Genomic DNA, 17,848 nt, shown 5'->3' with positions numbered 1-17,848 from the left:
GTAAGAAAAACATAGCTTGGTCGAGCGGAGATTAAAAAAAAAAAAAAAAAAAAAGAAGTTTAAATAACATTACTTAGCTGCAGCTTCTGCACAACAAGACATTAATCAAATTCAGCAAGTATATCATTAATCACTGGCTATGAAACAGGTGTTATTATATGGAATTAAAGCTGGATCTGTGGATTTGTCAGTAAATCAAGGGTGACAGCGGTAACATGCAGTATGTCGTACAGAGTTAGGCTGAGTAACACAGCCCATATAGAAGGTTTGGGGTCTGTTTTGCTGAGCTCGGTAATATAGATTTCACAGACGAATATGAGACAAAAGAAAACTGTCACCTTCTGGTCTTTAATGACAGCTAAAAAGAGCGACGTAAGCTCACTGCCCCTCTGCTTCTGCTATTGACTGCACAGTATATAACTGAAGATTTGGTTCGGTTTATCATTCAAATGCATTCATCATCTCCTCCAGCTATACAGTAAAAGCCACTGACACTGTGCATTATTAGCCCACTAGGCACGAGCACGAGTCGTTCCCTGACGATTGTGGCCGTGTAAAGATGCTGACCTGTTTCCTTGTGGCATACAGCGAAACAAATCATTCACCCGGTGAAATAACACAACCTCTAGGTGAGGCCAGAAAACAACAAGTCAGCTGCACACACAGCTGCACATATACATGCTCATGGTGTTGTGTGTATTGTGCAGGCATGTGCATATATACTGTATATATCTACTGTGTATAGGCATTCACACACACAGACACAGACATACATACAGATCTACATAAATAGTCACACACAAGACACACACACAATGTCCATAAACATAATTATGAACATATACATGAAACATACCATGATACACACACACACACACACACACATTGATCTATCTGACAACTGGAGCATGCACACTGGCAGCACCTGAAGACTCCTCACAGCAGCGTCAGAGGACACGCCAGAAAAAAAATAACAGATGCCACCAAAGCAAATGTTGGAAGTGCAGCGCTCAGCTAATGACTGGATCTGCAGGCCGTTTTCCAGGTGACTTATGTTACTGCCCCGCTGCTGGAGACAAGGATGACTGAAGCCGCATTGATCCGCTGTTTCGCAACCCCCCCCCCCCCCCCCCCCCACCCCCCCCAATCGATGCTGCCACACGGGATCCCGGCCGTGTGTTTTCGGGTCAAGCTGAAAAACGTGATCCCGCGGCGCCGATCCAATTAATATTCACTGATAGCATTACTCCGCGATAAATAACTTGCGTGACGCCCCGTGCGATTGTGCCGCTGCATCTTACCAATTTATTCAATTACGAGATAATTGAACATCAGTAAAGCCTAGGTTAAACAATATCAATAGAATTCATTACGCAGGGAAAAAAAATGTGGCGGAGTGAGTTTGCCGTGCCTGAATAGTTTCTTCGAGTAAGACTGAGTTATTGAATTAATGAGCTATATGCCCACACGCCGCAGTGTAATCTTGCATATGGTGACAAAATAGAAGAGACAGGAGTACAGGCACATCAGAAGTCATTGTCTTCCTAAGAAAACACACAGCTGCACTCTTTCTACCCACTACTCCATGTCCCCAGAAACAACTACCAAAACATCTCTCTCTTCCTCTCTCCTTATTTCCTCTCTCTCTCTCTCTCTCTCTCCTATCCCTTTTCTTCATCAAAAGCCTCCTAACTCCCGGGCTCTTGAATTTGCTCCAATTTATGAAGACACGTTCAAAGTAAGAAAAGAGAGGGGGGAGAAAAAAAACACACTCTCCCTCTATCCACTCCACTTCACTAAAAAAAAAAAAAAACAAAGGCATGAAAGAAGAACGGTGTCAATTATTGAATATCCTCCCAAAAATAAGCATGCCGGCCTGTTCGGCGGCAGAACGCAACACCACACCTAGGAAACACAGTGTGAGGAAGGCAGACACACACGGAGAGATCCTCGGTCCTCTCATTGTTGCAGAACAAGAAAGTGGCAAGGGAAAAAAAAAAAAAAAAGCAGCTGTAACTCTTTCTCATCTCCCATTAATTCGATTCTCTACAGGAGGGGGGGGGGGCGGAGGGTGATGATGGTGATCCTAAAATATTTCAGACTATACTTTCACAGATCAAAGGTTGTAGCTGCATGCATTGTAGGCTATATTGTGCGTGTGGTGTGACTGATGACGTGGGCTCGCAGGAATCTATGCGAGAGTCTATTTTTGAACCGCTTTGATGACTTGGTAAAAGAAAAAAGAAAAATGCAATTTAAAAAAAAAAGGTTGTCTTCTGCGCCTGTTCAAATTGCCGTTCTGCTCTCGATTCTGTTTAGACCACCCCGCTCTCTCTCCTGTCACTCAAAGGGAAAAACGACAAAACACTGGAAAGCCGAGCCCTGCTGCACTTAATTCGTGGCACTGAGCGGTGCAACGATAAAAGCCGCCATGATACAATGAGAGGGGCCAAAATCCCTTTTAGAATAGGTACACAGGGGCAGTGAAAAAGGCTTTAAAAAGATCCATGAGCTGCAGCATTTAGACTGATATGTCCTCATTCCAGCCATTATTCCAACCGGCGTGTTCTCTAAAAAGCTTTATATAAGAGTAGAAATGTTAAATGAATATTAGGCCTAATAGACTCATCATCAAAGAAGAAAAAGAGTTAAAGTATGAATGCTAAATGTTTCTTGCAGAAGGTGGGGTGGTGCTAGGGGTGCTGGTACCGTTAATTAGATTCAACAGCACCGTTAATTCATCTATATGGTAATGGATCATGACGTAGGGCGATAGTAGGCAATCTGCAGCATCAGCATCCGCCGAGGCAGCTGTGTGACTTTCAGCTAACGACAGAAGGCTGAGGCGGTTCGCGGCGTACGGCTCCTCACATCAGAGTCCATCACCCCCCCCCAAACCCCAACACCCCTACACCATCATCAACACCCCAAAAAAAGAAGAAGAAAAAAAGAGGAGAACGAATTTAGTTTCTCGCTCTCGCTCCTCTGCACCGCGGCTCAGTCTCTTAAACGTCACGGCTGATTAATAGTGCATGGGACAGAGAGAGAGAGAGAGAAGGAGGGGGGGAGAAGAGGTAGACAAAGAGAGGCAGAGAAAAGAAGGAGAGAAAGGTGACAGAGGGGTTTGTCGTTGGGGGGGGGGGAGCGTATGCCCAAAGTCAGGAAAAGAGGAAGAATTAAAGGGGGAAAAAAAGAGTTAGCACCGAGGGCAGAAGCGAGCGAGGAGACGACTGCATGGGAAAGCGTCGACGATGGAATGTGCTGATATGATAATGGCCCTTCATGGGCCCTTGTGGCAAATACATTTGCTCTGTGTAATTTGGTCCTGGGACAAGAGAGAATTATGTCTTCCTTTATCTTATCGCATGACACATACTTTCTCTCTCTCTCTCTCTCAGTTCGACCCTCTCCCTCTTTCATACACACATGCACACACCTAATGAGCGGCTGCCACGCTTATGCAAACACGTCCAAACGGTCAGACGCTCTCGCCACAAAATCGCATTCAACAAATCCTTTAATTGCCTGATCAATACTCGTAGAGCCATGCAAATGAACCCGATAGTCAATAGGGGCTGGGTCAGGTTGAACATCCAGGCGCTGACGCACGCCATTGATCAAAGTGCACATTGTGCTTAAAACCCAGGATTAAACCATTCGTCTGTAGGCTCCACCTTGAACCATCATCCTGACCCTCAAGCAAACCTGGCGTGAGATACAAAGCAAAAAAGGCTTCGGGACTTTTAGATCATCCATCACCGAGCTTGAGGAAAGGCATGCGAGCCTGTGGACGCACACACACACACACACACACACACACACACACAAACACACACAAACACACACAGGTGAGATAAGATAGGTCGTCTCGGTAGTTCTCCATAGGGACAACACTCGAAAACTGTAAGAACACCTCGAGTTGTAGAGCGAGCCCATGCATCAATATTGTCTTACCTTGTGTTTTGCCAGCCAAAGTCTCATCCCAGCTTCTCAGAAGTAGCATGATGGTGTGGCCTGGGACTCCTCTCTCCCTCTCATAGCCTCAGACTGAGGGAGGGTGAACTGGGACCAGCACAAGAGAAAAGTCAATACGGTTAGTAATTACACACAGCTAAATATTTTCTAATTTGTGTTCTTGTATAATTGAAGGACATTATACGGACTCAACAGTGCAGCTGAACACATGTATTGTTCTTTAGCTTGTACCTGAGGGAGAGCCATTGCTAGTGTAATGTTGAACCTATTTTCTTTCAAGGTTTTCTGGAGATCAGTTCGTTTCTCAGACTATGCTGTCACACCTCAGAATCATTTTGAATAGTTGTAAGGCAACAGATGATGAGAAGAACTGAAATGGGCAGAACCTCAATCTCTCAGACTAGGAGGAAAATGAGCAAAAGAGTTATCCAATTGAAAAAAAATCATTCTAAACCGAATTATTCCACTAAAAACCTCGCTGGAATCCGTGTTCTATAGTGCGCACAAAGCAATCTCACAAAGCAGTCACACCAATCTGATATATGGTTTATCGTGATAATTACATATTAAAATTTAGAGGCATATTTTATGTGAGGAGACGCAGACTTAATCAGCGGGGATGATTCCATCTGCCAACATCATTAGTCCATTAATAGAAAGATGAGTTTAATTAACCCAGAAAGGGGAAACATCGGAGAATCAAACGGTTGCGGAAGTGAACTAGCCCTTTAACGTTTTCAGGTGTGTTTGCACTAACCAGCTGCATCTTATCAAATAAATATGTTTTAGCGTTGCTGAATAATTGAATTACACCTCTTTACCAGGACACCTCATTAGGTGCGAGGGGTTTGTTGCTGCAAATACAGATGTGCATGAATGGAGAGGTGAGATTAAAAATGAGGCAGCGTTCTGGAGTATTTATCTCCTCTCCACATCATAATCCTTTCACCGTTGATTGAGAATGAGGGTTTGTGGGGTTTTTTTGTTTTTTTTTGGCACCAAAAACTCACAGCAGTTTTAGGGAAAATCCTCAATGGGTCGAGAGGGTAAAGCAGCAATTTCGAGGTAATTGCACTCCACAGGAGCAGCTTCACGTCTGTTTTCCCCTTCTCTCCTCCGAGGAGATGCCTGACGCCGCTCGTCTGTCTGACGTCTGCGAGGCTGTGGGTGCAGAGGGGACAGGGAGGAGAGCGGGGTTAGAAGCAGGTCACCATCTGCAACACACGAATAAAACCTACTGTGGGTTCGTGCACGGCCGTGAACCTAACGCAACCTCCAACCTTCTCCCCCTTAGAGTTTATAATGCACAGTTGAACACTTAATAAGGTTACCTCTCTCTCTCTCTCTCTCTCTCGCTCGTTCTGTACTATTGTTTACCGTCCGAATCCATTTCGAAGGCCATTTCCCTTCTGTAAAAACAATGTGTCTCTCTCGTTCATCTGTCTAAATGCATCTCACACCTCCCCTTTGTGAACTCTGTGTGTGTGTGTGTGTGTGTGTGTGTGTGTGAGAGTGTGTGCACTTGAGCCATAAAACACCCTGATTTGAGGAGAACTTTCCACATCAGCCCCAGCCCAATATGATAAATTATACATTTCCTCCAAATGTACTGTAGTACTAAATTGTCTCTGCCTCCACCCCCCCCCCCCTCCCCACCCCCCCTCCAACTATACACTAGATCAGAAGAATAATAAATAGCTTCTATTAATCCTTATTATACATTACTCACATACCATGAATGCATTCCCTAAATGAGTGCATATGAATTTCTCTATTCGGGGGGTAGAGGGGGCCATACTTTAGGTAAATAAATGATTAATTCAAATATGTCGATGAATAATAAACCAGTCTCTGCGGGGTAACAGATTGTAGTTTTCTATATTTAATAGATCGATGGGCCTCACACAAACACATGTACACACACACACATGTAGCATGTAATCACAGGCCAACCCGCCCCGTCACACGTACACGCGTCGCCTCGCGGTTGACACGCGAGCCAGCTGGGCGAACATAGATTAAAACATCAAAGAAGAACCACAGACTGGAACGCCCCGGCTCTTCTAGCTCCTTCCCTGGTTCATCCTAATCCCACAAAAGGGGCATAAATGTTGCATTTGTGTAGACTCTGTGTTCCGCTCTCCCCTCACATGGCCGGCGTCTGTGTTCGATACGAGGCCCCTCTTAATCAGCTCCCATGAATTATTGAATAGCCTTTTTATATCAGATCATGACCCATATTCCGCTCCCTTGAAGTGAACGCGCTGCCAATAAAATCGAGATCTACTTTTAAGTCGTCTCCTCGTCCCACATAGCCTGCCCCGCGCTCTAACGGTCGAACGGGATCCGGACGCGGCGCGGGAATTTTGACGAGGCTCAGACGGACGCTCGGCTCTGACCGATTCGAAAAGGAGGCGGGAGCGAGGTCACGGCGGAGAAGCGTAAGAACGTGACTCCGAGAGTGTTGAGAGGGCAAAGTGATTTCATAAGCCGGAAAAACGTTTCGCGGTTTGATATTCACATTCTGATGCACACGGCGATGTTCGGCGATCCCTAGATGACACGGAGCAGAAATTAGTTGAGAGATAAGTTGTCTAGTGGAGTGTTATCGCCGGTTTCATTAAGGCAGATGCAGCCCTCAGACCCAGACATAGGAGTTGTATTATCTTCTCATTAGGTAGCCTAGCACATGGAGAGAGAGGGAGAGAGAGAGAGAGAGAGAGAGAGAGAGAAAGAGATGCTGAGAGATCCTGAATGAGAATAAGCTTATGCATCTCCGTAGCCCCTGCTGTCTCCTCTCCTGGCCCATTTATCAGGTCATTAATGACTGCAAACACAACGCCTATTCATTTTCTTAAGCTGTGTATGAAGATTTCTTTTGGCAGACTTCTTCTTCACGTAGGCTTCTCGTTTGCGACAGTTAAAGTCGTACTAAAAACTGGACGGGACGCTTGGAATACGCCTTAGTGCCCCCGAATCATGAAAAACATCAATAGAATTTGGTGGAAACATCTGCACCAAAGTTGTGGGTACACTTTCATCGCAGGACAAATAGTGGGAAATATAAATTGGCTGGGAAAATGTAATCAGAAATGTGAAAAAGCAAATCAGGCAAAGTTCATCGCTCTTGCGTATGGGACAAGAGGGATCAGTACTTTGAGCTTTGGAGAGGATCCCGATGAACGATGCATCCAATCCAGAACGTGACAAAAAAAAAAAAAAGCACCGTGTCCCGCTGCGCTCCCCAACAAACCACCTCTAGATTTGCATGGAAGCAATGCTCAACTGTATCCATCATCCTAACTGTTCATTTGGACAGCGATTGCTCACTCTACCACCCAGCTACGCTCTAAAGGACCGGTGCAAACGCATCCAGCACCATCTGCGTAATACCAGTGAAATCAGCTGTATCAACTGCAATTTCCCAGCTAAGTGGGACACGGCGCTCACATCACCGTCCATTTTGCCACTATCCCCCCACGAGTCCCGCTGTCCCGCAAAATAACAATCAGACCGATTACAGCGGAGGGGATGTTTCACCTGCTCATTGTTCAGCTGACATTTCTGTTTGTTTTCTGCTGTAATCACTACAGTAAAAAAAAAAAAAAAAAGATAGCGCTGAGCCTGAGTTCGCGCTCCGGACCTCCATTTTGCTACGTGGCAGTTCTGACAGCTTTGACAGACTACCTGGGCTTAAGTGCCCATCTGTAGGTAGGCTGCAGGGGTCACATGTGTGGCAAGAACACACAGCAGAATGGGTAATGGCCCAGGGTTAGGGGAGCGAGTCCCAGGTGGGTTTCGCCCGTATGGAGCTGTAACCTTGACCGCGCACACACACACACACACACACACACCGTATAAATCCAAACCGCTGTCAGCCAAATGATAGAAAAGTTAATCAGAGAAAAGGGGTCAATCGCCACAGCACCTGTGATGGATGGATGGATGGACAAGAGTGTCTGTGAGAGAGAGAGAGAGAGAGAGAGAGAGAGAGAGAGAGAGAGAGAGCGAGAGAGAAAGTGTGAGTGATCTTGCTGCAGACACACTCAAGGATTTCATCCCAACACACTCCACCAGGAGAGCGGGATGAGACACAGGCTCTATACTGTCATCCACTCACTGTGAAGCGGCGTGCGTTGCAACACACCATTGTGTTACTTGGAATAACAACGGATAAAAATAAAGGGCATTGTAGTCTCTCTCTCTATATATAGATTACTTAATTGATCTATGTATGCATTCCTCTCAAGGGAACACACACACACACACACTTCCGTGCTTTAAAAGAAGCGTCTAGAACAACAGTGAGCAGATAGGAGGTATGAGAGGCAGGAGTGGAGAGCGGCAAGTCCAACACCGGAGATGGAAGGTCGATGGAAGTATGGAGATTAATTTTGAACATGTGAAGTATATTTTTATCATTAGATGTGAGCGTGCGAATGAGGTTTTTATCACAGATTCAAGCAGCATGACTCAATGTATGGGAGTAAAACCAACGGCGAACAGAATTAAAGGCTCATGGGGAAAAAAATACAAAAGGATAAATGGAGGTGAAGTGCGAGGGAAATTACTGATCTCTGATAATCCGCCAATATCCATTCAAATTCTTCCTCTCTTACTGAACACACACATACATGGTGTGAATGCACACCCGTACACACAGACACATACACACACACACATACAGACAGATAAAAACTATTTAGATGAATGTACATATATGACATACACATATATCATTAACAACCAAACAAGCAACAGAGATAGCATGTGTGCAGCCAAAGCACTGTACTCACCTATTTAACCCTCAATACTGAGAAATACTAAATCTAATTGATTTTGTTGGCTGGAGAAATTGTAAGAATCGCGACTATTACATCAACTAACAGACAAAGATGTTGCTTGAGTCTTTAATCCTTCAGTAAAATCCCATTAAGATTCAATAGTTGAAAAAGAAATATTAAAATCAGCTTTAGTCCGTTAGAAAAAGATCAAAAAAGAGTCCTGAATTTTAGCACAGTTTTTGATAATTGTTAATTGAATTTTTTTTTTGTTCATTTGGAATCCAATCCAGGATTTAAAGGGTAATTCCACAGGAAAACAGCTATATCCAGAGCGCCTTTACCATGGTGACGATTGCTCAAAAATCCCACTTCCCATTATCTTCATGTAATGCAGAGGAGAGGCATTAAATCTCCTTCAAGAAAAAAAGGGAAAATATAAAAAAAAATGAGATGGACAAGGAAATGAGTTGTGTGGTTTGCTTCACTTTGCTATGCATCTGTCTAGTGCTGTGCCTCTCTGTTGCCCACACACACACACACACACACACACACACACCAACTTCTCCTGTTAGTTTGCAATCAGCTTAATTCTTCGCAACCCCTCATCTTCCATTTCTCTAAAATGCCAAAGATTATTCATGAATAATCTTCCCCAGGTAATTCAGTAAATGACAGCAGTCCATTGGATGAAACGCAAAATGATTCCACCAACATGGAAGGTCTTAAAACGAACAGCAGCTCCACTCTAATGCAAGCAGGTCAGTGAGGAGTGAGTAGCGGGACGTGAAATTTCCAAATGGCAAATGAAAAACAAAATGGAACAACGAACAAATCAATAAGTGGATCAATTGTGAAGGGTGAGGGGGGTGGAGGTGGTGGAAAAAAAGATGAGGTACGAGATCATTAAAGAGATTAAAGCTCCGAGCGGAGCGACGGAGCGAGTGAAAATTATGGTGGAGGAGAAAAAAAAACAAAAAGTGGGGAAAAAAAATCCTTTGGAAGGTAAAGCCAGATTTTTGGGTTTTTTTTTAGTCCATTCTGTTTGAGTGCTTGTGTGTGTATGTCTGAGGGAATGAGAGTAAGAGCAGAAGGATAGAGAGAGAAGGGGGGGGAGAGAGAGAGAGGGAGAGAGCGAGAGAAAGAGGGCAGAGGAACAGAGGGAGGGAGAGAAGTGTACAGACACAGGTGACAGTGGAATGGACGAGTGCCGGCTGAGAAATCAGATTGTGGTTTAGCTCAGAAATCAGGCCTCGCTCGGTTTTACCTCCACCTGATATGCACGGAACAAAGGAAAGCTAGGCACACCTCTATGCATGTCTGTGTGCCTCTTGCTGTGCATGGAAGTAAATGAAAGAACATGAGACGAGAGGGAGGGGAGGGACGGGAGGGGAGGTTTCAGACGTTTTAATGGCAGGATAAGGAGAACAGACTGTTGTGCAACAACATGGGGGAATGGCAGACAGTCAGAATGCGGATCCATGAAGAAGACTTCGCTCGATGGGCCGCCGCGGTCTTGGCGGCGGACGGGACGCGACACAACAAAACACAGACCGAAGTGTGTGTGAGGGGGGAGTGACGTGAGGATGACATGGCATAAGGCGAGAATCAGCTGAGAGAGAGCATGATGGGAGGGGAGCCATGCCTGTACCAAGCTAGACTGTAGGCTAGTGTGTGTGTGTGTGTGTGTGTGTGTGTGTGTGTGTGTGTAGATGTGTGTGTGTATGTGTGTCAAGGTGTGCTCGATGAATGTGCAACACACACCCACACGGAACACACGCGTACACAGAGAAAAAGGAACAAAGACTTTGAGACAGACACTAAACACTAAGTCGACCTACCTATGGTTAGCATTAAGAATCGCCCCAAAAAGATGCATAGGATGGTAGGAGGAGAAAAGAGAAGGGGGAAAATAGGAAAAGGTACAAAAATGAAAAAGGCATAAATGGAAAAATAGGAACAAGCCGATTCTAATTTGTCTATTCGGGTTTTTAAAAAAAATAAGAATTAAAAAAAAAAAAAAAAAAAAAAAAAAAAGTAAGGTAATCAAAACACTGGTGGATTCAAAAAGTAGCCAAAGTTAAGGGTGGACAGTGAGTGGAGTGGCGGTGGGGGGGGGAGGAGGAGGAGGAGGAGGTGGAGGTGGAGGAGGAGGGGGGGAGGCGGCGAATAAAGGGAGGAGGGAGCGTGGGCTGCACAGGGACGGAAAGGGCTGGAAGTGAGAGCAATGGAGAGGGAAGGGAGAATGGATGAGGGGAATGAGACAAATAAAAAGGGTAAAAGAGAAAACGAAAAAAAAGGAACAAAAAATCCCCCTCCTCTCTCGTTCCCTCTCTCTCTCTTTCTCTCTCTCTGTCTCTCTCTCTGCCTCTCTCTCCTTGCTTGTCTGGCTCATAAATAGAAGAAATTGTAGACCAGGTAGATGGAGAAATAGATGAGGAGGCAGAGGACCGAGAGAGCGAGCAAATGAAAGGACAGGGCGCCTCCGAGCAGCGCGATGAGGAAGAAAAAGAACAAAAAACGAAAGAAAAAAGCAAATACTCCAGTGGCCTCCGTTGTCTCCAGTCTATGTGTGGAAGGGGGGATTGGCAATTGCCAGTTGTTCCCCCTCCCCGGCTGCCTGCTGCTTTCTTCTTTTCCTCCTCCCAAAAAAGACTTCCCATCCAGATGACAAAAAAAAAGCAGGAGCCAGATGTCCTTTCCTCCCTCTCTCTCTCTCTCTCTCTCTCTCTCTCAACTCAGGTCTGCTCTCACATGCCACTCGCACAGGTTAGACATTGTTGCAGCAGTGCACAGTATCATCAATATTGCTCAGTGGAGAAAAAAAAAAGGCATGGGGCTGCTGCTAGACAAGCACTGCCTGCCTCATGAGAAAGGATACTGAGCTGGAATTGCTCTCTCTCTCTCTCTCTCTCTCTCTCTCTCTCTCTCTCTACCTCCCCTCTCCCGCCCATCCCTGAGAAAAAGATGGGAGGAAGGGAGGTGGGCCCACTCACTGCATTAGTATTCATTGAGAGAGTGAGAGAGAGAGAGAGAGAGAGAGAGAGAGAGAGGGAGGAGGAGGAGGAGAGAGGGGGGGGGTGCCTCTCCAACAAATGTCGAGGAACCAAACCGGTGTGTGAAACTGATAAGAGACTGGCTCCCCCTAGAGTCAATCATCAATATATAACTATTAGGCCCAGTTCAGATCACTGGAAACACTGGGAAAATAATGTAATAAATAAGCCAGTTGATTGACTTATTACTGCCTTCAATAAGGAAGGTATGAAAGTGAATCAAAACACAAAGACTTTGAATTATCAATCAGGAATTCACAGCTCACATATTTAAGGCACTGCAAAATGTTAGTCCCTGCATGGTATTACTTTAATCTATTTACAATACCTATGAGATTTATTAAATATTCTCTTTTACTGGTAAAATGGAATAACTTGAGCTTTGGTTTGATTTGAAAGCAGTATTTTTTTTTTATCTGTATGTGATAAAATGTTGTGATCATTCCTCCGCTTTATTTTTTTTTTTACTCTACCCTCTCCATTTTGTGAAGGAATCAGGCAAAGCATTAAAGGAATTTCAATGGTGAAGACGGACTGATCCTCTCCTCCTGCGTTTTTGTCCTGAGCCAAACTCAGCGTTGCTATGGTGACACAACACCGCTCCCAAGTGGCCAAGTCAAAGCTAATAGCAGGCAGAGATAAGTCATCAAAAGCACTTTCAAAAGGTACATTGTGGATCGGTTTAAATACTAAAACCACAGAAGCTTCTATCCAGTTGACCCGGTTTCTGCTTTCAGGAATGATGTGAACCAATATTTATGGAAATGCATATGATTCAATTTCACTGTATTGACATAGAAACAAAGACATTTACATTAGGGTAGTTATTTAGAAATCTGAGGTACACCATGCTGTTTTGTTATGAATTCCATTAGTCAATTTGCGTGTCCATCCATGTATGCATGTATGTACTGGTGTGTATGTATGTTCCATCTACGTTAAAGCGTAGTTATTTTAAGTAGAGAGAGAGAGGGAAAGAGAGAAGAGAGAGAGAGAGAGAGAGAGAGATGCTGACAGAGGGAATAAGATTAGGAGTCTCCACAGTCCCTGCTGTCTCCTCTGCTGGCCCGTTTATCAGGCGGTAATTGTTTAACTCACAATCAAACTCAAACTCAATTTTGTTTGCAATGACAGGTAGGCTATGTACTGTAAGACTGAGTGGTGCACAATTTTGGACAAGTGCTGCTGAATTCATGAATAATGCATAAGCCCATTGAGAAATTACCTTACAATGAAGCTGAGGATGGAATCCAAATGAATGAGGCCCCACTGTGGCCAAGGACTCCCACAGGTATTACATCTTTCCCCTCATCTAGGATTATTTCAGATGGACCCACTAATACAGGCAAATCAAGAGTCTGTGCTCTGGCCTTTAATTTTCAGACAAACACATAGGAAATTAAACAATGAATGAAGAAAAAATAGCAGACAATATGGCTGACAAATGTCTACAGTAAACATTTTTTAGCCTTTATTTATCCAGGGAAGTTGCTGAGCACACATGCTCTTTTCCAGCACAGTCCTGCTACACATTACTCCTTTTACACAACTTCACACCTGGGAGCTGCCAGTACAACCACTACCCTCTCCTAATGGCCACTGAGCAGCTGTGGGTTGGAACACTTTGACAGTATTATAGAGAGAAGGGAAAGCACCTGTTACCTGTTTTCTAAGCTTGGGCTCCCAGGCGCCCCCACCTCCAGAGACAGCATGATGCAGAACCTCACTGTATGAACCTGATGAGAAAGGTGAGATAAGTTGGATGAATCCTGGATGGTGTACAGACATAAACAAAATGTAACTTCCCACCCATCAAAGTCAGTGCAAGCACGGTCTCTCTTCCCTATATGAACTAGTGACATATGCTTATGGTGTATCTATATATCTCACCTGTAGAGGGTCACGTTCCACCATGTTAACAGAAGCTAAATGAAAAAAGTAGATTAAAAAAAGATTAAAAATAGAAATCAAACAATATCTCTTTAAGTAAAACACAAGTGATTCGTCCAAAGTTAAGTAGACAGTGAGGAGAGTGGTACAGTAGCTATGCATGATGAACACATTCATTTACGGATACATGCATTGATTGATTCTCTGTACATTTTAAATCTCCATTACACTAAACTGCTGTACGAGAATTTCAATGGGGAGAAAGCTAGGTCCGCATGGCCAGCGTTACCAATTTTGAGATGACAACATATCTGACAAGATGGTTGTGAGTGTCACGTCGCCGCCTCGTGGTCATTGAATGACTTGATCGATTATCCGAGGTTGGATTGAGCGTGTCTAGCTCTTTTGGCCTGCGCCAGCAATCACAACAACATTCAAAGATGGCGGCGCTGTCATCGCCCCTCCGCGTCTGCCGAGGAATATTGAAAGAATTGCGTGCGATCCAAGGACCAAGTTACAATAAATCATTGGCGTACAACTATGTTATGGATCAGTTTCGTAAAAATGAGGTGAGTTGCTAACCGGCTGCGTGTCTTCTGGACCTAGCCTGTGGCAGCTAGCTAACCCCCAGAAGTACTAACGTAGTAGCAGTCTGCATGAGAACTTTAGCTAACCAGGCAAATGTTGACTGATTTCACTTGCTTATAAAAGCAGTTGTTCCTCACTAAAGCCATTCATGAAGCTTGTGGGAAGTTGAGCCAACGTTACATTATGTTGTTTTTATCAACTGTTGCAGGTAACGTAAGCTTAGTAATAGTTTCAAGACAGTACAACGCAAGGTGACCGTGATAACAGGCATGGTGCTGCTAACGCTTAGCTAGCGTTAGCAAGCAGCTAGTTAGCTGATTTAACAGTGTTGAGTCGCAGATTAAAGCTGCCCACTCAACCTGATAATGCACTTTTGTCGAACATAGACACAACGGAATACAACATGATGCGCAACGCTAAGCCTATTGTTTCTAGTTTAATTGTGTGAAATTCCCAGTTGATTGGCTTCAACGTTAACAATTGGTGACCCTAATCCAATTAATTGATAGCATCAGCTGTCACTAATGCTTCCCTGAGTTGATATAAATTCTATATCATGTTACAACGAATCTCGGGTTGATTGTACCAAGGAAGCTCTAAAAATCTTTATATATATATATATATATAGATGGATATATACACTTATAGAGATAGATGGATAGATATAGATGTATTGCCTATCTATCGATTCCTTGGATTGTGCTAACTATATCCATACTAATTAATGTGTTTGACTAATTTTCCTTTAACCTCTGGGTATTGTATTATAGTATTATATATATGTCTGTTTACTTATGGTCCTGTCTGTTTATTTGTGTGTCTGTCTTTCTCTCTGTCTGTTTATTTATTTATCTGTCTGTTGCTCGCTTACCCAAACAAAGTGGTAGGGCTGTCTGTTGAAATTAAGGCCTGGGGTTTTAAACATGTAGGCTGCAGCCTTTACTCTTTATGCTTCAGAGAACATGCTTCACCAGGGCGATTGAACGCATGTGCAGCCACTGAAGCAAAATAGCTAGGAGGAACTCTCGCTTACCAGTCTGTGTTTCTCCCAGCGTAGAAAAGACCCAGCGGCATTATATATGTCAAAATCTATAGGGGCTGAACCAAATGCTTAGTGTCCATGTAGCCTCTATGGCTGATGGAGAAAAAAGCATCTTTAGTGTGGAAAAGCATGTGATATATGTGCATTTATTTATGTGTTGTGTGATTATTACATCTGCACCACTGGACTCATCACTGTCTTCCACTGTCCTCCACCAGCTAGACCTTGAGGAGTTTCTGCATAAAATTATCCTAAACTCATCACTCTCTCTGCTGATTAATTGAAGAATAAAAAAGATCACAGTCATGACTCCGGTGTAATGAAATATTTAAGATATTAAAAAAAACATGACAAAATGGTTGCAATCGTCAGTGTCATCTGATTATGTTATCATCTGGTTCATTATTCTTCTGTTCTCCTCTCTCATCCCTCCCTCAGGTGACAGGGGAGAGGTACTGCCGTGCCCAGCAGGAGGCGCTCCATGCCTCACACACTTACCTGTGTCTGCTGGCTTCCACCAGGAACCACCTGGCCCTGCACAACCTCTACCACGGCAAGGGAGAGCGCGCCCCGGAAGAGGTGGCCGGCTTAGTGGGGCTCAGGCTGCCCACTCAGCCGGGAGGCAAAGGCTGGGAGAAGTGAGGACCAGAAGGAGGGCGGAGGAGGAGAGTGGGAGGAAAACGGTGGGGTGCAGATTTAGGAATGACTGTGATTGGTTCATCTGGCCTGATGCAGTGGCACCAGTGGGTTTGTCCCAAAACTGCAACACCTAAGCCTCATCTGAAATAAACACTAGAAGGGGTTGAAAGGATAAATATTTGACTTGCGTCTGGCGGTGGAAGACTGGAGGTTCATCATGGACTGCTTTGAGAGAAGTCGAGCCATTTCTAATGTTTTATTCTTCTACCATTATTCATGGAAAAGATATGTGGAAGATCTGGTCTGACCGTAAGAGTGTGTCAACAACTGTGAAAATATAAGTTATGATTAAAGCTGTAAATGTACCATGTCGTACTGGCTATCCGCACTTGCTTTTGTCTGTGTGGTTGCCGCCGCCGCCCCCCCAACTGCTATAATGCAGCAACGATTGAAAAGGATTGTAAATACATTTTCATTCTGACTCGTTTGTCCCATTAAAGTATGAATCACTGTTAGGATTTCTGTCATGTTTCTTCTCTTCTGAGAATGATGTTCTAATTGAACATTACCAAACATCCTGCTCATGCATCAGCGAAATGGATAATTAAATCCAACCAGGCATGTTTCTGAGGTTGCCAGACAGATGATGTCATGGAAAGGATCAAGCAGTTTGTGCGGGTATTTAAAAGATTTAGTGTCCATGTGAGCTCATTGAGTGGCTTTTTGACCTTTAGAACAAAAAAGCTTGCCTCGCGGCTTGTGCCTTTTAGCCAGAGGTTGAATGCTGTCAACAGGGAAAGTGTCTTGGAGAAATAGCACATAAAACAGTAATGTAGTAAGTCAACTTATTAGGGAAGTTATTTCTAATCAAATTATTAAGCCAAAATGGGTCAAAACCTTTAAAATGCTGAATTTATGTCATAAGCAGATCCCACAAGCAACTGTGAGATTCCTTACAGCTTCTCCCATTGTAAATCATCTGAGCCACATGATGCCTTACTGGAAACTCTTCTATTACCCTATTTGTGTGTGAGTGTGTGTGTGTGTGGTGCAGAGCCTGTCAGTCTGTCTGGAGGGACCGCACAACATCCTGCATCCTCTTCATCCACCGCTCCCTCTCATGCAGTAGCATCACCGCCCCAGTGTTATCCATCCCACTTTTTTTCTCATTAAATCTCCCCGTTTCCTCCTGATTTCCAGTGGTGAGTAACATTGCCTTCAGTGCGAATTTAAATAGACTTACCCTAAAGCAAAGCAACACGCTGTGACACATAGAGGAAGACATGCACCCATGCAGCAGCTCTGAACTAACAAACACACTCAGAGCCCTGGGAAGAAAATCCAATGCATACTGACAAACCAAGGGCTAGTGCCAAAATTTATATTGCAAAAAAAAGAAGCAGAATGTAAACGTGCTTCTCCACACCCCGCTGTTTCCTGCATCCCAGAACAGACATGCTATGACAAACAGGGTGAGAGAGACACCCGAACAAGAGCCGAGTGGCGCTGAAGGTTACTCTCTGTATTTTTTTGGGACATTTTAAAGAGGGAGCATCATCCTGCGTCGCATACCAAGGCGCTGCATTACCTATTCAAGTGAATGTATTTTTAATGCCAGTGCAACCTGAACTCATTGGGGATCAATTAAAGCCAATTAAATGCACTAAGCCGTGGAAAAATTCTGCTGTCACCATGATGCTCCATACTGTGTGCGCTATACAGTTTTACCAGTGACAGGTGGTGACATATGTGACTGCGAAGTGGATGAAAGAGAGAAGCAAGAGCGGAGGAGGGGAAGCGGAGGGCGGAGACACGCCGCTGCTCGCACTGGATGCTGTTTTATTCCTCGGATCGGCAAAGGAGCGGAGGAGTCGGCA

The 17,848-nt window shown here is 44.3% G+C and overlaps 1 protein-coding gene across 1 annotated transcript; it reads left to right on the top strand.

Moving 5' to 3' along the window:
* The first annotated feature begins 14,103 nt into the window (after positions 1-14,103).
* Positions 14,104-16,475, top strand: fmc1 (formation of mitochondrial complex V assembly factor 1 homolog). Its single transcript, XM_071539958.1, has 2 exons — positions 14,104-14,271; positions 15,771-16,475. Exons 1-2 carry the CDS (start codon positions 14,143-14,145, stop codon positions 15,972-15,974), a joined length of 333 nt encoding a protein of 110 aa, XP_071396059.1. The 5' UTR covers positions 14,104-14,142; the 3' UTR covers positions 15,975-16,475.
* The last annotated feature ends 1,373 nt before the right edge of the window (positions 16,476-17,848 follow it).

Source organism: Centroberyx affinis, unplaced genomic scaffold (genome assembly GCF_046629955.1).
Source record: "Centroberyx affinis isolate AG114_WGS23_722 - 3 ecotype Tasmania unplaced genomic scaffold, CSIRO-AGI_Caff_v1 ptg003533l_1, whole genome shotgun sequence".
Taxonomy (NCBI): domain Eukaryota; kingdom Metazoa; phylum Chordata; class Actinopteri; order Beryciformes; family Berycidae; genus Centroberyx; species Centroberyx affinis.
Note: the sequence above shows the minus strand (reverse complement) of the source record. Positions and strands in the feature narration are given on the sequence as shown.

Coding starts and splice junctions, on each gene's coding strand:
- fmc1 (XM_071539958.1), top strand. CDS start 14,143: ATGGCGGCGCTGTCATCGCCCCTCCGCGTCTGCCGAGGAATATTGAAA. Junction 14,272..15,770: donor ATCAGTTTCGTAAAAATGAG/GTGAGTTGCTAA, acceptor TCCCTCCCTCAG/GTGACAGGGGAGAGGTACTG.